This window comes from Myripristis murdjan, chromosome 17, assembly GCF_902150065.1.
Source record: "Myripristis murdjan chromosome 17, fMyrMur1.1, whole genome shotgun sequence".
Classification (NCBI taxonomy): Eukaryota; Metazoa; Chordata; class Actinopteri; order Holocentriformes; family Holocentridae; genus Myripristis; species Myripristis murdjan.
Genome location: NC_043996.1, coordinates 29,672,241 through 29,694,837, shown reverse-complemented (window position 1 = coordinate 29,694,837; position 22,597 = coordinate 29,672,241). Strand labels below are relative to the sequence as shown.

The window sequence follows — 22,597 nt, the reverse complement described above, 5'->3', positions numbered from 1 at the left end:
AAAAAACAATTTTTCGCTGAGTCGCTGCAGCTTCATGTTGTCACTGTGGTGTTTCTGTACTTCCACCTGTCAATCAAACAGTGTGGGCGGGACTGTAATCTCTTCCTCCCTGCATGTTCCTTGCTGGCCCTCTTTGTCTGTTCCATCATGGTGGCTATCGCTGCTCATCCTAACCACCCACATCATCTCCTGTTTCTTCCTGACAAACAGGAAACAGGAAACGCAGGAGAGGATTTTTCCCAGCAAAGAGCAGCCAGACGCTGAGAGTTCAGAGGACATTTATTCATCTGAAAACATCAACTGTTGTCTACACACTTCTAATATCTGTTGCATAATTGTGTTGTTCCTGTCATATTTTCTCCTTTTCTGTTGCTGAATGGACTCAGCACCAGAGGTTTCCCTTTATTATAGCTGCAACCCACTGGCACTTTGTACATTTTAAAGTTTCAATTCCAATTTAGTAAATGTTGATATTAATCCAAGGGGAAAAATGAAAATGATTCATTATGGTGGATTTCAATCTGAGTTTGAGTTGTCTTTGTACAGTTGTTTTAAATGTTTCTTTATCTGTGTATTGTAATTTTCCATAAGGTACAAAAACAATGACAATGAATGAAACTATGAATAATGAAATCACAATTATGATAATAAATGAAAAGAATGATCATGTTCAGAGGTTTTCCTCCTATTACAGCCAAGTAATTCGTATTTTTACTTTGTTCTTTTTGAATTTTAGAAAGATTTTTATCCCATTTATGAAATGCTCTTGATATGATATCCAAGAGAAAAAAATAATTTCAGTCCTTTTTCTGTTGAAGTTTTGTCATTTTTTATTGGTGTAAAATCAATACACAACACTGAACTAAACAGTGTGATGAATTAAATAATTATGATTATAATCAAAGTGTGTGTGTGTGTGTGTGTGTTTTCCTCCACAGTGCTGACACACTGATGGTGAGGATGAAGAGAATAAGTAGAATCCTTCATCAGGCTTTAGCCACTGCACGTGTGAACAAAGTGAAGGTTTCAACAATTAGTTATGAGTTTTATCCAAGAATTAATAAAGCTCTTCTTCTGCGTTCATTCCACAAACTCTATCAAAGCCTCCAGAGAAAATGTGAGAGCAACATGACAATAGAACTGAGCTGATTTCCCCCAAAACACAACAAAGTGGCATCTTTCTGTTGATGCAGTTTGAGTATTTGGAGGCGGAGATCTTTTCTTTTCATTTTTATTTTTTTCCCTCTCCTGTGAGCCAGAGGATTTCTCCCAGGAAAGAATTTTGTTTATCTGACTGGACAGATTTTGTCGACTGAAATTTAACACAACACCGCCCTCTAGTGGAGGCTGTGGTTCACCTGATTCTGTTCTTGCTGATTGTGATGAACTGTTTGAGAGGTGCTGGAGCTAAATCATGAATAATCTCATAGAGCACAGCAACCTGGTGTTTCTGCAGTAAATCCTGAGACACAGCAGGCTCTGATCTCACTGAGATGTTTTGTGATGGGCTCCCACAGTGTTTTGTTCATGAGGTTAAAGTGTCTCCTGCTGTAGGAACAGAGAACTGGAGGTCAGGAGGGATTAAAGTGATGCTGCTTGATGTACCAGAGTGTGTTGTGTTGCTGTTCTTAGTGGCAGCAACTGGTTGTGGGGTCAGGAGATGGACAGCGTGGGGGAAGAACTTTTGTCTTCAATGTATGTTTTTTCTGTCCTTTTCTATTTTTGTATCTGTCTTTATGCTGGCTCTCTCTCTGGTTATGTGAACTTTTTCTCCCGTCCAATCATGGCTGAGGGGCTGGTGGCAACGACATACATGTACACTGTCTTATTGTTATGTTTTTCACAGTCTTGTTCAGGTTGTAGTTATTTCCTCTGTCCCCTTATCCTTGTTTTTTTCCTTCGCTTTGTTTAAATTTTTAGGGCTCCTTTTTTTTTTTTTTTTTTTTACATTATTCTCTGTATGCCTCTGAGATTTCAGCCGATATTTGGACAGTGGTGGGTAGAGAGTACACAAAAACGATAGACAAGTAAAAGTACTGTTACTTTATAATTATATTTACTCAGGTTGAAGTAAAAGTACTTATAAAAATAACTACTTGAGTAAGAGTAAAAAAGTATCTCATAAAAAAAACTACTCAAGTAGTGAGTAACTTCAGATGCAATTTATTACATCGATGTAGATCTTCCAAACTATCTTGTCAGTTCATTGGCTGACAACTTATTATCCAATCTTTTTACACCAATAGCAATATTACACGCATGTATTATGGTATGTAGTATTACAGCAGGTAATAACAAATGTGGAGTGTACACATATTGTTGTGTAAGGGCCGTACAGAAAAAACATATGTGACACATCAGAAAAAAAAAACAAAACAAAACAAAACAAAAAAAAAACACAATCCTTGCCTGAAATAGATGCATCAAAAAAATTATTTTCCATTAAAAGTTGTCTTTACTAAATAATGTGTAACACAAATTAGTGCAATTTTGCTTCAGGAAGTCATTCACTAGCTTATCAGTAATAACTGCTTTTCTCCACTTTTTCACTTGTTTTCAAAGCATCCTACTTTGAAACCAGTAGCAAAGTAATAACACTTTGTGTTTTTTTCAGTGTTAAAAAAATTAAAGTCATTTACTGAACGTTTGAACAGTAACAGAGGCCTGGTTTTTGTCTGTTTTGGTCCATTTGTGTATGTATCTTGTCTGTGAGTGTATCCTCATGTAAGTGTTTAAGGTTAATGTTCATCCTCTCTTAAAGAATCCCTCAGTAAGGTGACTGCTGAGCTTCAAAAGTAGTCGGCTCTCCAGATTCTTGCACTCAAGCCGCGATCGTTTGGCAGTGAAGAGCACACCTGGATGACTAAAAAGTCTCTCACAGGCTGCAGATGCCGGGACACTTGTGTTGATCCTGAGTGACAGCTTCTTTATTTGAGGAAAGGTGTGTAAGAGATCCATACCTCCTGTGGTTGGACATGCAAGGTGCCTCTCAAGCTCTCCAACATCTGGGTTTCCCATCTTCACAGCTTCGAAAAAGTCATCCTCATCAGAGTGCCCATCGTTTAAGGGAGCATCATCATCATCGTCCATGCTGGTGATCAGGTGACCTTTGATGTAGTTAAGCCCTGTGGGAAATTAAATTAAATAATAAATGAATAAACACACACACACACACACACATATACATACATACATATACATATACAGTTTTAATGTTGACATCTATCTGTAACTCACTACTGATAATACAAGTGATAAAATCTAACCTACACATAAATTAATAGTCTAAATAGGAGCCAAATGATCCCATCTTGAATTAACAAAGATACATTACCGGCTTTTAAGATGCCCTCCTCTGCAGCCCAGCAAGTCCTGAACTTTGGCAAGAGAATTATAGCAGCAGCAATAAGCTCTGGGTCCTTCATGACATCCCCGAAACGCTTCTGGATGCCACATTGCAGGGCTGCAAGGAGGGGACCACAGACTTTGCAGGTTGGCTGCAGCCTCCGCAGCTTCTCCTGCAGCTGGTAGAGAGTCGGCAACAGGAAACCCATGTGCACAGAAGATTAGCCTTGGAGGATATTCAGGGCCATGGTAACCGGCTTCATTACTATAGTATATTCCCCCAAAAAGCCCATTTCAGCTGGATTTAACCTGAAACACAGATAATAGGAATACCACTGATGTTCGTAAAACTCATTGTAATTGTCACTCAGACATTTAAAATAATTCTGTAGCAGGTAGAGACATAGGTTTTTTTTTTTTTTTTTTTTTTTTAGGTTTTTGCTAGATTACTCTTTGAAAGCACAGTATATAAAATAATGTATTTTACATTTATTCAATCACCATCTAGAGGCCCAGTCTCAAAAGGTTATCAGTTGTAAATAGCAATTAATGTACCATTAGCAGTGCTGACTGGGTCATGCAACAACCATAATTCAAACATATTTTTTAGACTACATACTGGCAACAGCAAGTGTACTTTTCATAACATGAAAAAATAATTTATCATCATCCCACCTCCAGCAACTTACATCTTGATCTCTTAGTCTTTAATGTCTTTAATGCTGTGCATACATTTCGGATCGCACTCACTCCTCTCTCCTCGTGGATCTGGACACGTCTTTCCACAGCGTGGTAGAGGGAGCTCCAACGTGCGTCACTGGGTCGGAGGAACTGTAGTCCACATTCACGCTCCACAGTTTCAAATGCTGTAGTGCACATGCTGGTTTTATTCCAAAGCGCTTGGCATTTTGCAAAAGCAGACTGAAAGAGCCTGTTGTATGTCTCACAACCAGCTTCAGCAGCAGTGATATCAGAGGTTGAGACAAAATTCAGGAGACAGCATGCACACTTATGTCTTGGAAGTTGAGTCCTCATTCAAAATGGCAGTGACACCTTGATGCTCCACCTCTTGTGAAGGACGTCCGTCATCTGGAACATTCTCCTCCTGTTCGTCTATGACTTCTTCTTCGCTCTCGCCATAAACTCCAAATGCCTTGAGAAAGTTTGAGCCACTGTCAGTTGTTGTCCTGGCCACTTTTTCCCTAATTTGGTTCTCTGCATGGATCTCTTCTGATGCTGCAGCAAGGACATCAAATGTGTTTGCAAGCCAGCACAGCAGAGCACCTTGCTAAAGAGCTCTGGTCTATTCAGTGACAAGTGACTCCCAGGTAACTGCGCCGCCAGTCCAGCAATCAGTGGTGGTAGAGACATGGCTCACAGAACTCAGCTTCTTTATGATCAAGCTCTGTTTGATTTTGGCGGCTTCTTGTATTTTCAGGGCTACAGTTTTTCTTGACATTACTGCACAGTGAGGTTGTAATGTGTGTACCGTGCTCTTGAATGAAGGCAATTCAACCACAGAGAACGGCTGGCTGCCTTCACAGATAAAGTTAAGCAAAGTCTTGTCAAAGGTTGCCTGCCTTACCCCTGAGAAAGACATGGAAAAAAGCAGTTATTTTTGCATTCTTGAGGTGAGGTCCATCAGTTGAGTTCAGTGAGGAGTTTCGTTTTCTGCTCTTTTTCTGCTCTTTTCTATGCAGTCTTCGCACAGCTTCGACTATGATCAGTCCATGTACAATGAAGGCAATGAGTCTGTGTTACCTTATCTGACATAAATCTATGCATTTGCCTTTTCTTTTTTCCTTTTTTTTTATTTTCCTGACGCTTTGATAAATAAAAATTTCTGTTATGTCTGTTATGGAGGTGGTACAGCTCAACACCCCAAAGAGCAACTAGGGCTGGTCACTTGAATGATTAATTATTAATAGTTTGCATTTATCTTTTCCAGTTCTGCTTATTAATTTCAGTTCTTAGTGATTCCAATATGTAAAAAAAATCTCTATAGTTTTAAGCATTTACTTTGACTTTTATTCTTTCGTTAAAAAAAAGTAATGTTAAATTCAGAATCTTTAATTAAACATTCAGAAAGTACGTATAAGAGCCACAGTTCAACTAGCCTACCACTAAATGAGAATACATGAAACTACAAGTTATTTTTGAGAGTTTACTGCAAGTCTACAACATCGTGTCATAAATATAAATGCTTGCCGAGATCAAATTCAGTTCCAAATGCTATCATGTGTTAGCTGTTGGCAATGTGAATACTGTGACCAATAAGAGAAATGCTTGCCTACTTACCACCACATGTCTTCTCAGATTCGATGTGGAGTTCTTGAAAGACGATATTTCCACCGCTTTGGGCTGACAAAGTAGGCAGCGCATGATATGACTGTTGTTTCTTGTCATTTGAAAAGCGAACAGGGTCTGAATGTTGGGTCATGGAGGTTCTGCTGTGTTTGGCTGGTGGGCTGAACCAGAGCCATAGGGAGAGACTGGACAGTCGCTGTTGTGTGTCTGAGCTCTATACTGAATATAACATTTATTTTTAGATATTAAGAGAAAGTAGCGAGAAGCATGTAGATGAATGTAACGGAGTAAAAGTGCATATATTTTTATCACAAATGTACTCGAGTAAGAGTAAAGAGTACCTTGAAAAACAACTACTCCTAAAAGTACAATTTTTCAAAGAAATTACTCAAGTACATGTAACAGAGTAAATGTAACACGTTACTACCCACCACTGCATTTGGATCATTTCCTCAGTTCTCTTAACTCTCCCTGCATCAACTCTCAAGCTGCTTCTAAGGTACATGAACCATTTACACTACAAATCAAGAGCACTCTGAAACTGAAGCAGAATGGAGAATCCCCAGGACACGATGGTTTCCCCTCAGAATTTTTGAGTCAAACAAACTTTCCCCACTGTTATTAATATGTTTCATGAATCTTTTCAGTCTGGTATTCTTCCCCTCACTTTACGTCAGGCCACTGTCTCCCTGATACTAAAAAAAGATAAGGACTCCCTTCATGAACATTCCCACTACACCATGTACGAGGAATGTTCCCAGATCCCACCACCAAATTCATCAGACCACAACACTGCATTTGACTAAAAAACTTTATTTTCCATCTGCAGATTTTTCAGTTTTATTTGGATATTTTCACAGTGGAACAAAAACCACCGGAGGGGTATTCCGAGGGGTAAGACATGAAAGTTAATATTTGACTGGTTTCTCTCACTGAACTCATTAGAGAAAGAGACAAAGACTGTGTGTGTTCACCAGTCAGTCTGCCGGTGTCTGCTTCACACACACAGAGCAGACAGGGAGAAAGAGACTGGTGTTAGGTTCAACTGTGTATTGTGAGCAAAAAGGATTAAATCCCAGGGAGCTCATGCTTCACAAATTTAACGATTCCACATCGATATCATAATCTTCACCTCATGTTGTAAACCAGAGCTGAACACACTCTGCCTCTGAAATCGCTCCTCCTCCTGGAATAAAGCAGAGCCTGATAAGCCCTCCCTCTTCTTCCTGCTCTCAAACACAGCCAGGATCATTCTGCCAGACATTTCCTGGCTCCCTCCCCTTTCACTGATCTGACACTTTAAAGATGGGTGTAAACAACACGCTGTGAAGTGCCAGAGCTGATGAGCCCGTTCACTGCAGATCAGCAGAGAACATGAAGAGGAGGAGCACACGTTTGTGTTGGATCACAGCTCAACTTTTATGGTTTCAGAGAAAGTGAAACTGTCAGACGTTCACCGTCCCTGAGAAGTGACTGGACCGGTATAATATTCACTCAGGAGGAAACTGACGGATTGCTATAAACTGGACTTGGAAGTAACACACATACAAACAGGTAAGAAGCATACAAACACAACAATATGACACATAATGTCATAAATGAACTAGAAAATAGTCTCATACGTGATCATGAACTGACAGTATTTGAATACACGGATCATAACTAGTGTTGCAAAATTCCCGGAATTTTCAAAGTTGGAAAATTTCCATGGGAATTTTCGGAAATTAATGGGAATTAACGGGAATAAACGGGAATTTTCGGGAATTTATATTCACTGCATTCACCCGGTCATATACATATATACATAATAAACATTTTGGTTTGTTATAAGCAGATATGCATGCAAACATGTTACATTATAATGAATTTCCAGGGAATTTTCGGGAATTTTCCCTAGCTGAGTCAAACTGTCGTGAATATTGGCATAACCAGTGTGTGAAATAAGGGGGAGCAAAGGGGTGCACAGCTCCCCTGGTGGTGACATGAGCTCCCCTGGCTGGAAACATTGTGAAATTTTGGGGGAGCGATGCCTGCTCGGTGCCGGCCAACACCGCATGGTGTGTGTGGCCACCCGGTCAGGTCTGCCGGATCTGGTTGATTATTATTATCAGTTCATTATTGATTGTGCAATGCTGCGATTCACAGTTAATCGCGCTGCGCGCATTAAACAATTTTGCAGAAGCAGGAGGACGGCATGATTTACGTCATATCCACGTTCGCGTGCTGCATGTGTGACCGTGCATGTGCTTGTGCATGAATGCCCGTACCATACTGGAGCACACCCCCTCCAACCGTGCCAGAGTAATTTTAAGTTGATTTAATTAAACAGTCAAACATTACTTTGGTGGTCCGTGGATTAATTTTTATCATGTGGATTGAAGTTTGCATAGCCCATATAAATGCTCGGGAAATCTGTTGTTCAAATGAAATTAACCTGATCCATCGGGGCGTTTTATGTAAATATCCTACATTAAGATATTAATGGTATCACCCGTGTGCAACAAATTTTCTCTTTATAATAATCCTATGTCTGTTCTGTTGTAGGATATTAATACAACGACCAGCAGTTATACAGCGTTAGTAAGGAATTTAGGCTATTAATTCAGGCATAGGACTGTGTGCAGTACTATTGTTAAGGTGTGCATATGAAGTGGTTCAAACTACCCATTAAAATGCATAGAAATGCAGGAAATTGAATCGTGATGCTGATGATCGTCTGTCTCAGTGGAAGTGCTGTAGCCTAGTGGAGTATAGGCTACTGATTGATGATGATCAAAAGTGCTCGAAATTATTTGCATATGTGAATCATGGTGGACAGTTGAATTTGCATTGAATCATGCAACATATTTGTTTCCACCAAAATGCAAAGTTGACTGTTTATATTTAAGTTTTATATTTAAGTTTTATTTCACACACTTGGGTATGGGGATGATGATTTACAGTATGCTGGCACTGTGGCCTTTGGGTTAGAGGTGAGTCCTGAGTTCAGGACATTAGGGTTTCCATTTCCAAAATGGTGATATTGATGTTGACATTCATTTTATTGATTATTGTTTATTTTTGCCCCATTCATCTTAAGTTAACAACAACAAAAACAAAATTTCTTAATTTCTTAAAAGCTTAAATTTTCATGGAAACTTTTTAAAAACCTCATTCTTCTGAAAGTTTCCAATATTCCAGAGCGAAAATTCCCACGGGAATTTTCAGAAACTTTCTGGGAAATTTACCGGAAACTTTCCACCCCTTTGCAACACTAATCATAACACATTGCATTTGGAGCATGACAAAGACCTGGACAATAATTTCTTCTCGACAATTAACAATAATTGCAGCTACGACACGGACACTCAGTATAACCAGAACATTAAAACAAAGGACAAATTATCGATTGTACACTAACAGTAGAAGCTTGCAAACTTCAATAATATCAAGGACTATTTGTACACATTCTCACAACCATTCAATATAAGCGCAATTTCTGAAACCTGGGAAAACGCTGAGAAAGGGATGGACTTTGAATTGGATGGCTGTAAACTCAACTATAAAAAAAACTATAACCAAAAAAAAACCATTTAAATTTCAAGGTTCTAGATTGTATGACAACTGTTGTTGATAACATACTTGAATGCGTAACTATTGAAATCTTTTAAGGACTGGATGGAATGTGTTTACACTGCATTTGACCAACAAAAAAAAATTCCATCTGCAGATTGTTCAGTTTTATTTGGATATTTTCACAGTGGAGCGAAAACCACCCAAGTTACAGTCCACCTCAGAAATCACAGAACACATTACACTTAAAATATGACAGGGAGAAAGACACTGGTGTTGGGTTTCAACTGTGTATTGTGAGAAAAAAGGATTAAATCCCAGGGAGCTCACAGTTCTCAAGTTTAACGATTCCATATAGATTTGTCATAATCTTCACCTCATGTTGTAAACCAGAGCTGAACACACTCTGCCTCTTTGAAACCACTCCTCTTCCTGGAATAAATCAGAGCCTGATAAGCCCTCCCTCTTCTCGTTTCAGAGAAAGTGAAACTGTCAGATGTTCACTGTCACTGACAAGTGAAATGGCGCAGAGAGGAATTCAGCTGGACTCGGCAAAATTCTGCTGTTCGATCTGTCTGGATCTACTGAAGGATCCGGTGACTATTCCCTGTGGACACAGCTACTGCATGAGCTGTATTAAAAGCTGCTGGGATGAAGAGGAGCACAAGGAAATCCCCAGCTGCCCCCAGTGCAGACAAACCTTCACACCAAGACCTGTCCTGGGGAAAAACACCATGTTAGCAGAAATAGTGGAGGAAATAAAGAAGATGGGACTCCAAGCTGCTCCTCCTGATCTCTGCTATGCTGGACCTGGAGATGTGGCCTGTGATGTCTGCACTGGGAGAAAGCTGAAAGCCCTCAAGTCCTGTCTGGTGTGTCTGGCCTCTTACTGTGAGCAGCACCTCCAGCATCACTATGATGCACCTCCATTAAAGAAACACAAGCTGGTGGAACCCACTGTGCAGCTTCAGGAGAACATCTGCTCTCGTCACGATGAGGTGATGAAGATTTTCTGCCGCACTGATCAGAAGTGTATCTGTTATGTCTGCTCCATGGATGAACATAAAGGCCACCACACAGTCTTAGCTGCAGCAGAAAGGACCGAGAGGCAGAATGAGCTCGGGCTGAGTCGGCAAAAAATCCAGCAGAGAATCCAGGACACAGAGAAAGACGTGAAGGTGCTTCAGCAGGAGGTGGAGGCCATCAATCGCTCTGCTGATAAAGCAGTGGAGGACAGTGAGGAGATCTTCACTGAGCTGATCCGTTTGATTGACAAAAGAAGGTCTGATGTGAAGCAGCAGATCAGATCCCAGCAGAAAGAGGAAGCGAGTCGGGCTGAAGAACTTCAGGAGAAGCTGAAGCAGGAGATTGCTGAGCTGAGGAGGAAAGACGCTGAGCTGGAGCAGCTCTCACACACAGAGGATCACATCCATTTCCTACACAACTACCCCTCACTGTCACGTCTCAGTGAATCTACACACTCACCCAGCAACAACATCCGTCCTCTGAGCTACTTTGAGGATGTGACTGCAGCTGTGTCAGAGCTGAGAGAGAAACTACAGGACCTTCTAAGTGAGGAATGGTCCAAGATCTCACTGACAGTGACTGGAGTGGATGTTCTGCTGTCACAACCAGAGCCCAAGACCAGAGCTGAATTCTTACAATATTCATGTCAAATCACACTGGATCCAAACACAGCACACACACGGCTGTTATTATCTGAGGGGAACAGAAAAGTAACAGAAATGGGAAACCATCAGTTATATCCTCGTCACCCAGACAGATTCACTGGAAGGTTTCAGGTCCTGAGTAGAGAGAGTCTGACTGGACGTTGTTACTGGGAGGTGGAGTGGAGTGGGTCATATGTTTCAATAGCAGTTGCATACAAGGATATTAGCAGAAGAGGTCTATTTGGATCCAGTGACAAGTCCTGGACATTAGATTGTCTTTACAATCAGTTCAGACATAACAACATCACAACTACCACATCAGTCCGTGTGTCTTCCAGAGTAGGAGTGTACCTGGATCACACAGCAGGTATTCTGTGCTTCTACAACGTCTCTGAAACCATGACTCTCCTCCACAGAGTCCAGACCACATTCACTCAGCCTCTACATGCTGGAATTCTGGTTTATTGGTCTGGAGACTCAGCTGAGTTTTGTCGGCTCAAGTAGACAGGAGTTATTAAAGCAGCAAAATGTAAGTTTCTGATCATAAAAAAATATTTTTCCCTGAGTCGTTGCAGCTTCATGTCGTCACTGAGGTGTTTCTGCACTTCCACCTGTCAGTCAAACAGTGTGGGTGGGACTGTAACCTCTTCCTCCCTGCATGTTCCTTACTGTTGTCTACACACTTCTAATATCTGTTGCAGAGTAGTTCATATTTTGTATTTTGTTTTCTTGATGGTTTCTACATTTTAATGTTTCAGTTCCAATTTAGTAAATGTTGTTGATATTATATTCAAGGGGAAGAAAGAAAATGTTTAATTATGGTGGATTTCAATCTAAATATCACTGAGTTTGAGTTGTCATTGTACACAGTTGTTTCTTGTTGTTTCTTTATTTCTGTATTGTAATGTTTCATAAGGTACAAAAACAATGACACTTAATGAAACACAATGAAATCACTTATTATAATCAATGAAAAGAATGACCATGTTCAGAGGTTTTCCTTCTATTATAGCTATGTAGTTTGTATTTTTACTTTGTACTTTTTACATTTTGGAAAGATTTTTATCCCATTTAGTTAATGCTCTTGCTATGATATCCAAGAGAGAGAGAAAAAAAAAACAATTAGAGCATATATTTCATTGAATTTCTGAGTTTTCTAAACAATTGCTCAAATGCTACTTTTTCTGTGGATGTTTTTTGTTTGTGTAAAATCAATAAACAACACTGAACTAAACTACCTCTGTTAAGAAAACGGTGTGAGAAATTAAATCATGATTATTATAATTAATAAAAACAGTGTGTGTGTTTTCCCTCCACAGTGTTGACACACTGATGGTGAGGATGAAGAGAATATGTAGAATTTAGCCACTGCACATGTGAACAAAGTGAATTTTTCAACAATTAATTGAGTTTTATCCAAGAGTTAATAAAGCTCTTCTTCTGTATGTAAGTCAAATATTAATGTTCATGTGTTCTCTGTTAAAATTTACAAATGAAACTGAAATCCAAACAGTTGTGATGTGCCTTTAACCTTTTTAACCATTTGAAGCTCTTTAACCCTCTTCCCAAGCCCTGTCACGTCCTCCTAACCTTGGCTGAATGCGGAGGTTAGGTGTCTGGTGAAAGCTAGGCATGCTGCATTCAGGTCTGGTGACACAGAGGCACTCAAAGCAGCCAGGAGAGACCTGACTGCAGCCATAAAGAGGGCAAAAAAGGCACATGCCCAGAAAATACAGGGCCACTTCTCCAGCAACGACCCTAACGGCATGTGGAAAGGCATTAAGTGCATCACTGATTATAACACCAAAGGTGCACAATGCTCCAGGGACCCCTCTCTGCCTGATGCCCTGAACAAACTCTACGCCCGCTTTGAGGACTCCAACTCCACTGCCCCTCCAGCACCAGACTCACCCCAACATCAGGAGAAGTGCCCCTCAGCGTGACCTGAGCAGAAGTGAGAAGAACCCTGCAAAGGATCAATAATCACAAAGCTGCCAGTCCAGATAAGATACCTGGACTGGTACAACACCTCACTGGCACAAGCTCCTGTTCCTACCTGTCTGAAGATGGCCACCATTATCCCCATCCCCAAAAGCTCCACAGTGACAGGCCTGAATGACTATCAGCTGGTTGCCCTCACCCCGATAGTCATGAAGTGCTTTGAGAGGCTGGTTATGGCCCACATTAAAAAAAAACTGTGACGTCACTGTGGACCCACACCAGTACGCCTACCGCAGAAACAGATCCACTGACGACGCCATCTCGTCTGTGGTGCACACGGCCCTCACCCACTTGGAGAGTAAGGACTCGTATGTACGACTGCTCCTGAGCTCCTCCATCTGCAACTGGGTCATGGACTTTCTAACAGACAGACCACAGTCAGTCAAAATCCATGACACCTCATCCTCCACAATCTCCCTCAGCATCGGCTCCCCCGAGGGCTGTGTGTTGAGTCCCCTCCTGTACACCCTGCTGACTATGACTGCATGGCAAATCACCCAGCTGTCATATTGTAAAATTTGCAGATGACACAGCAGTGGTGGGCTGCACTAACAACAGCGATGAGTCTGCATACAGACAGGAGGTGGATCACCTGGAGGATTGGTGCAGAGAAAACAACCTCTGCATCAATGTGAAGAAAACTCAAGAGATGGTTGTGGATTTCAGGAGGGCCAGACACATCCCCTCCCCCCTGCACATCGGAGGAACAGCTGTCCAGATGGTCTCCAGCGTCAGGTATCTGGGTGTACATCTCACCAACAACCTCACATGGAGTATCAACACCTCTCGCCTTGTCAGGAAGGCCCACCAGTGACTCTATGCTGGACTTGGGAGCTTAGTCCTGACCTCATTCTACAGATGTGCAGTGGAAAGTGTTCTTTGCTCCTGCATCACAGTGTGGCATGGTGGCTGCTCTGCTGCAGAGAAAAAGGCTCTGCACAGGGTGGTGAAAGCGGCACAAAGAATTGTGGGAGTCAGCCGGTAGGCTGACCATCTATAAAGGCGGATGCAGAAAAGGGGCCTCCAGCATCATGAAGGACCTCACCCAACCTGCACACTCACAGTTTGCCCCCCTCTCCTCAGGCCAGAGATGGAGGAGCATCAGGAGCAGAACCACAAGACTCAAAAGCAGCTTTTACCCACAAGCTGTTAAGGCCGCATTATGGTTCTGAGCACGCAAAGCGTACAGGGGTTGTGCGAAGCTTACAGGGGTTGTGCGACCACCGCAGAGCCTTGCCGTACACCTCTGAAAAATTGTAACTACGCAGACTCCACGTAGCCCCCAATGCAGGCCCCCCACTGACAACAAGAGCTATGATTGGTCTGCTGAACTACATCATTTCCGGCATTTCGCCCCTCCGGCGTCATGTCCTGTTGTTGTGCCGGCAGCGTCATTTTTAAAAGAACAGCTGTTGTGATCGCATCTCGACTTGTCAGTTGATTTCAAATTGTTTGGAAAGTTTGGATCATGCTGGATCTGGATCTACTGCTGCTCCTTTTAAAAATGGCGCTGCCGGCACAGCAACAGCAGCGACCATACGCCACAGGGTAAGTGGCGTAAAAAAATGCACCCCATAGCGTTTTGGCAGAGATTTGCTTAGCGTTTAACGCAGAGGCATACATGGCATACACCATCTGCGTGGCAACTCTGTGTGCGTTGCGTCAAGTATCTGCAGAACCTGTTGGCCCTCTTTTGAGACACACACACCCCTGCCCCCCGTCACCAGGGACGTGTGAATTACTCACATACCCCCCCTTGAGACACATGCACACACCCCTGCCTCCCTCACTACTGCCCAACTCACCATGGACATGTGAATACTCATACACCCCTGCCCCCCTCACCAGGAACATGTGCGATACCCATACAGCCATGAACATATGCAATACCCACACACCCTGCCCCCTCACATGGACAGGTGCAATATTGGCTAAATTAGCTGACTGGACTGTCCTTGTGCACTATATCTAATGTATACTATTTACCGCACGCTTTTATTTTTTTATATTGTGTTCCTTCATTGTATTGTTCTTGGCTTGACCGGGCCTCAGTTCTTAATTTCATACCTCCTCATGTGCATGCATGTGTTGTTGGTATGACAATAAAGAATCTGTGAATCCTAAAAGCTCAGATTTTAGTCCAACCTTTGATTTAAGATGAGATCTGAATCACATTTCCAATAACCTTGGAACGTGGTTTCAATCTTACATTTTAAACCTTGAAAAATTTTGAAAACACATTATTGTGATGTGAAAAGCCTGACCCACAATTTAAGGCTGCATTGGAAAGATGAGTGTATCCGCAACAAATGCCGTTTTCAACATCTTCCTGAGGTGATATATTGCGTAGCGCGAGTGGAGAGTCTTCCTGTTTTGCTGCCAAGATGATGTTGGCTGCAATCCAGGTCACCTACATTGTAGCCCAACAGGGCGCAATAGCTGATGCATTGACCCTGCTACCAGATACCCGACATGTTGTAACTGATTGGCTTTATTTTCAACCTGTCAAACCTCTCCCAGCACTGTGGAGGCAAAGTAAACAGCCTGAAACGCTCCCAGTCCTCACTTAGTGGTGATTTGAATTAAACAGAGTTAACCCAGAATTACACAGCTTTATTTGACTAGACATCAAACCAAATGACAATCACCTTTGCTCGCAATCAAATCATTCTACATGCTAAAACAAGAAGTGTAAGGATGAAAAAGTAAGAAACATTTTGTAGTATTTCCTTATTTTAATTTTTAATTTTGTTTGTTTTCCACAAAACCATTATGTAGTTGAGGGACTTGATGTTTTATCAGCTCGACTTGGCTCGACTCTACGCGGTTTGTATGGTTTTCCATTACATGGTAGTACCTGGTAGTACCTGGTACCAGGTATTATTTTAGTACCTACTCGGCCAGGGCTCCAATCGAGCTGAGCCAAACCGAAAATGTCACGTAAACGGAGTGCAGGCCACTGATTGGACAGGAAGTGACAACACATGAGAGCAACTCCTTGTTCAACGCTCTGCATGTTTGTTCGGTTTTTCTTCAGTTTTTCGCTGTATTTGTGGATATGTGTCTCAGCTACAATAGAGATATGCTTATGAATATCAGGGGACTCATGCCTGCCAGCGAAACCGAGCTAGAGGGAGAAGAGCTGGGGTTCTTTACAAGTGGAGGAAGAGGGGACATCGCACTGCTCTTCCTGCAGTCTGTTTCTCCAATGTGCGCTCTCTCTGCAACAAGATCGACGAGCTAAATCTGCTGTTACGAACTAACAGGGATTTCAGAAGGAATGTGGCCTTCATCTTCACTGACACTTGGCTGAAAGCGGACATCCTGGATTCGGCTGTGGAATTACCCGGATTTCAACTCATCAGAGCCGAGAGAGACATGAGGCTGAGTGGGAAATTATCTGGTGGTGGTTTGGGTTGCTATATCAATATGAAATGGTGCACTGATGTTTCTGTAATACACAAACACTGCTGTCCGTTGATGGAGTTCATTGCCATAAACTGCAAGCCCTTTTACGCCCCTAGAGAGTTCGCATCCATCATATTTGCATGTGTGTATATCCCACCCCATGTCAATACACGGGAGGCGCAGTGCGTCTTATCTGAGCTGATTACACACTGAGAATAAGCTCAGAGATTTTTTTCTCTGAGCGACTTCAATCCCTGCCACTTGAAGCATGATTTGCATGATTTGCTGTCGTGGAATTCTACAACAAAAATGAACAGTCAGATGGTCTTCAGGCCTTCAATGCTGTGACAGCAGGAGAATCATACACACCAAAGCTTGGAGGTAGATTGTCAGTGTGACAGAGGTGACAGGAAGCTTTTAAGGTCTGCAGATTTTACATATACTTTGCATGTCTTACATAGTCAATTAGGTAATAAAGCAATAAAAACTTTCCAGAAACAGACCTAGTTAATGACCAGGCCTAGTCATGAATTCCAAACAAGTAACTGATCACTTCTAAATGAGATAAGCTGGTAGAGGGTCTGCTCCATTGCAAATACCAACAGCTTAACTCTGAGGTCATACAAAGGCTAACGTAATACATGATTATAATGGTAAATTCCTTCACAGCCCCACACAAGAGGGGAATACATTTGATCATTTCTATTCTATCTACAAAGCGGCATATCGCTCACTCCCCCACGCCGCCCTCGGGAATTCTGATCACTGCCTAATTCAGATAGTCCCCACCTACAAACAAAAACTTGAAGCAGCCAAGCCAGTTAAGCACATGTGTAAAAGGTGGACAGCTAAGACTATTGGGATGCTTCAGGATTGTCTAAACACCACAGACTGGGAATCCCTACAAGCTCCTTGTGATTCCATAGACTCATATGAGGACACTGTTTGTTCATATTTTTCCTTCTGTGAGCAAACCTGTATTCCCATTAAAATTGTTGTGAAATACAACAACAGTAAGAAGCACTGTGCCAGTCAGCTTGCTCAGTTTTTACTGATATTTTTAACCAGTCCATGTCAAGTTCCTGCTTGTTTTAAGTCATCAATCATTATTCCAGTCCCTAAGAAGAACAGTGCCACAGGGCATAATGACTCCAGGCCGGTGGACCTTACTTCAGTAATTAAGAAATGCCTGGAACGTCTGGTTCTGACTTATCTTAAACCTCTCACAGCCCTTCATCTCGACCCACTGCAGTTTGCATACAGAGCAAACCGCTCAGTGGATGATGCAGTTAACCTAAGCCTGCACTTTGCTCTGAACCATTTAGACTCTCCTGGCTCCCTAGATAACAACAGTTGTTGAATCAACATTGATTCAACAACATTTATGGTCAAAAATGTTGATTTTTGGTTGACTTTTGGTTAGGGTTAAAGATCAACAGTCGATCAACCACTGAAAAGATGAAAGGTTGAAAAGATATTGTTGAATCAACACTGTATTACGGTTGAATTTAATGATTGAATGGCAAACATTGAATCAATGTTGAGTTTATACTGTAAATAGTCTTTGGGGTGGGGGTGTGGAGAGGGTGAGGGGGAGCTGGGGAACATCGGCCAGCAACTGAAGCAACACTGATTCAGTGACAGTTGTGGTTGAAAATCAAACACTGATTCAACGTAAAACCGAAGGGACACTTTCTGTATAATTTCAATGTCGGGTTTCGACAAGGATTCAATATTTCAACATTTCAACATTTCAATTACATTTTGATATCTGGGTCTTATATAAGAATGCTGTTTGTGGATTTTAGCGCCACTTTTAATACAATCATGCCCCTGTGTGGCTGCAGGAAAAGCTGTTGCTGATGAATGTGGAACCTTCTATCTGCAGATGGATGACAGATTTCCTAACTAACAGGAGGCAGTTTGTGCGGCTTGGTCCACATATGTCTGAGCCCCAATCCACCAACATCGGGGCACCCCAGGGGTGTGTACTGCCACCATTTCTCTACTGTATACAAAAGACTGCATCTCCAAAAATGCATCCATCAAGTTTAAGTTTGCAGATGACACAACCTTGGTTGGTCTCATCAAGGACAATGACAAATCTGTGTACAGACAGGAAGTGTCCCATCTAGCTGGGTGGTGTGCTGAAAATAACTTGGAGCTTAACCCGCAGAAGACATCATAACAAATGACCTCAAATGGGAGACAAACACCTCCTCTATCATTAAAAGGGCTTGCAGTGGGATGTTCTTCCTGAGGCAGCTACGCAGTCTGAACGTTGCCAGCTCTGTCCGATCCAGGTTCTACAGAGCCACTGTGGAAAGCCTCCTGTCGTCATACATCACTGTGTGGTTTGCCTCAGGATCCGTCCTTGCTAAAGGCAAACTGCAGCGCATCATACGCACAGCAAAGAGGCTGACAGGACAACGGCAGCTGTCAATCACTGAGTTGTATGAAGCCAGGATCAGGAAGAGGGCAGGGAAAAAACTAAAAAACTTTTTATCCTCTTGCTTAATTGTAGGACTTCATTTTATCTGATTATAGCTAATGCACATTGATTGTTTGGTCATCTGTTTTTTTTTTTGTTTTTTTTTTTTGTCCTTAGTGCTGACTGCCAAGTCAAATTCCTGTGTATCTATTGATGCATTTGGCGAATAAAGTGTTTCTGATTCTGATTCTGAAAGTCCAATCGGAGGCAGAGCCTTCAGCTGTCAGGCTCCCCTCCTGTGGAACCACCTTCCAGCTTCGGTCCGAGAAGCAGACACCCTCTCTTTGTTTCAGAGTAACCCTAACCCTTACCTAGCTAGGCTAGCCCAAAATCACATCCTCTCTCTCCTGCTTGAACAACCGCCATTTTGTTTTTTCTGTCAGGCAGCCAATTTGTGATCACACAAATCTTAAGCAAGCAGGACTCCAAACATAGGAAAATGGAAGTTAACCAAACTCGACACATACCCAAACCTTAACCTTAACCTCTAATCTTATACTATACTATACTATCCTAAACTATAAACCCTAACCCTAACCATAACCACTTCAGGACAAGCTGAGCCATAAATAAAACAGCCAATTTTGCCCCCCACAAAACCAGACTAAAATAGCACATAACTATCCAAAATTACAGCAGATAGCCCCTCCCTTAACTGAACAACCGCAATTTTGTTTTTTCTTACAGGGAGCCATTTTGTGGCCACACAAATCTTACTCCAAAGATAGAAAAATGGAGGTTAACCAAACTTAACACATACCCTAATTTTAACCTCTAACTCTGACCCAAACCCCTAATCTTAACCTTATTCCTAATCCTAAACCTAACCTATCCCTGCCCATAAACCCTAACCATAAACATTTCAGGCTAAACTGAGCCATAAATTGTTAATACTTGAACAACCACCATTTTTTTTTCAGTCAGGCGACCATTTTGTTGCCACACAAATCTTAGCAAGTAGGACTCCAAAAATAGGAAAAAAGAGGCTAAACCAAACGCAAAACCCTACAGATACCCTAATCTTAACGTTAACCTCTAACTAATCCTAACCATAACCTCTACCATAAACCCTAACCATAACCACCTCAGGACAAGCTGAACCTGAAATAAAATGGCCAATTTTGTACTTTGTACCAAATTGTCCGTCTCATCTGATGAAGGTGCTGGAGAGGCTGGTCTTGGCCCATCTGAGGCCACAGGTGAAGGAGCTGCTAGACCCTCTACAGTTTGCTTACCAGCCCCATTTGGGAGTTGACAACATCGTCATCTACCTGCAACGAGCTCATATGCATCTGGATGGTGGTGGCAGCACTGTGAGAATCACAGTCTTTGATTTCTCCAGTGCTTTTAACACCATCCAGCCACTGCTTCTGGGTGAGAAGCTGCGGGTGATGGGTGTCGACACCTCCATTGTCTCCTGGATTACTGACTACCTGACAGGCAGGCCACAGTTCGTCCGTCTGGGCAGTGTTCTGTCTGACACGGTGGTCAGTGAGAAAGGAGCTCCACAGGGGACTGTGCTGTCCCCTTTCCTTTTCATCTGATACATCAAAGACTTTCAGTACAACTCTGAGTCATGCCACCTGCAGAAAATTCTGATGACTCGGCTGTTGTTGGGTGTATAAAGGCTGGATTATGGTTCTGCGGACACTTGACACAACGCGCACGCAGTTGCCACACAGATGATATGGCCTTGGTAGCCCATCTGACTGACTCCCAGGCTTCATTCAATTCATTCAAAATTCAAAATGTTACAACCCCAGTAAGCTTCGCACAACCCCCGTACACTTCACGTACGCAGAACCATAATCAGGCCTTAACTGGGGGAAGGGAAGGGGAGTACAGAGCAGTGGTGGATAAGTTTATAGAGTGGGCTGGCCGCAATCACCTGAGGCTGAATGTCAACAAGACCAGAGAGATGGTGTTCAACTTCAGGAAGAAAAGGATGGCTTCACAGCCACTGTGCATTCTGGGAGAGGATGTGGAGGACAACAAGTACCTGGGCGTCAACATCAACAACAGACTGGACTGGAAATCCAACACCGGAGCTGTCTACAAGAAGGGGATGAGCAGACTCTAGTCTACTTTCTGAGGAAGCTGAGATCCTTCAACGTGTGCAATTTTGCCTAAAAATCACAAAATAGTCACATCAACACCTAAAATCAGCAGGTATAAACACTTTATAAAGACTAAAATAGCCTATATTTCAACCAAAACTACAGTAGACCCTCTCTCCCTTACTTGAGATACCGCCATTTTGTTTCTTCTGTCAGGCAGCCATTTTATTGCCACACAAATATGGGCAAATAGGACTCCAAAAATAGAAAAACACCACTTCCTACAATTAATATTTTAGTTATTGTTAGTCCTGTCATTATTAATCCTATCATTAGTATTAATAATCACTACTTCCAACAGAACTGTTAGTACTATTATTATTATTATTATCATGGTTGTCATTGCTGCTACTATTACTGATATTATCGTTGTTATTATTATTGTTGTCATTGTTACTAATGTTACAGTTACTGTCATTATTGCTATGATTGCCATTAGTATTACTACACAGCTCTACAGAGGACTTAAATGGTAAAATGCCGACTTAAAAGCGTGTCGTTAGCGTCCCTAAAAATGTTGGCTAAAAAGTGTGTTGTTAGCGTTAGCTAACGTTAGGTAGCACGTTAGCATTAGCTAACATTAGTGTTGGCCGTGTTGATAGGTCTATGGGGACGCCAGCGTTAGCTAATGATAGGTAAAGCTAACGCTAGCATCCGGCTATTTTGTCGCTTTCTCTTGACACCACATCCCGCCGTGAGTAATCAGCACCAAGTAAACCCCAAACCCTACCCAGGAGTTTTTCAAGGCCATTCAGAGCACCTTAGCTCCTGTAAAAGTTCCTGAACTCTGTCCTTCGGGGGTAGTTCCTGCAGTGGAGACACGCAACAACGGCCCCTGCCCCGTAAAATTACCCCTAAGTTCCTGCGGTGGAAACGGGCCTAGAGAGCAGACAGGGAGACAGAGACTGGTGTTAGGTTTTGTTATAATTGGCCTTATAGTTCAATGTCACTTGTATTATCCAATGTATCATATAGATAAAACAGGAGCCAGATGTACCTTCTCTATCTTGTTAGTTAGATCTGCTGCAGTAGATACAAGCCCAGCCAGCATTCACACACTAGCATCACACATTCTAGAAACAAGGCATGGACAGTGGTTGGCCTGTCCATGTCCGGATAACTGGCCAATTATACTCGGTTGCGTATAAGTCCAGCCTATGTACAGGGCAGGCCCAGCCCAAGAAGATAAATGTGTATCATTTCCTGATATCAGGGCTCATTCTGACTGAGATCCTGTGGGAGCTCTGTCACTCTGAGCCCAGCACTGACTTACTTTATATGTGACCATAATAAATATTTCATCTGAGAGCTGAAGATTGACTCCGGTTTGTTCTTGGGCTTTCAACAAAAGAATCGGGTGCTAACAAAAGTACTCCTTAAAAAGAAGAGGAGGGCTTTCAGGTCTCGAGATAGAGAGGAACTGAGGAGAGTGCAGCACAAACTCAGGGAGATGTTGAAGGGGTGCAAAGACAGCTAAAGGAGGAAGCTGGAGGCCAAACTCCAGCAGAACAGTGTGAGGGATGTGTGGACTGGGATGAAGCAGATCACTGGAAGTAAAGGGAGAGAAAGGCAACCATCAGGCAGCCTGGAGAGAGCCAACAAGCTGAACGGTTTCTTCAACAGGTTCAGCTCACAGCCTTCCCTCACACATCCAGACCCCCATACACCCCCACTGCATCCACCCCTTGCCCCTCTCCCTTTTGTGG

General features: G+C 42.3%; 1 protein-coding gene across 1 annotated transcript; it reads left to right on the top strand.

Moving 5' to 3' along the window:
• The first annotated feature begins 7,072 nt into the window (after positions 1 to 7,072).
• LOC115375116 (tripartite motif-containing protein 16-like) lies at positions 7,073 to 11,690 on the top strand. Its single transcript, XM_030074443.1, has 2 exons — positions 7,073 to 7,206; positions 9,683 to 11,690. The coding sequence occupies exon 2, from the start codon at positions 9,726 to 9,728 to the stop codon at positions 11,376 to 11,378; it is 1,653 nt and encodes a 550-aa protein (XP_029930303.1). The 5' UTR covers positions 7,073 to 7,206; positions 9,683 to 9,725; the 3' UTR covers positions 11,379 to 11,690.
• The last annotated feature ends 10,907 nt before the right edge of the window (positions 11,691 to 22,597 follow it).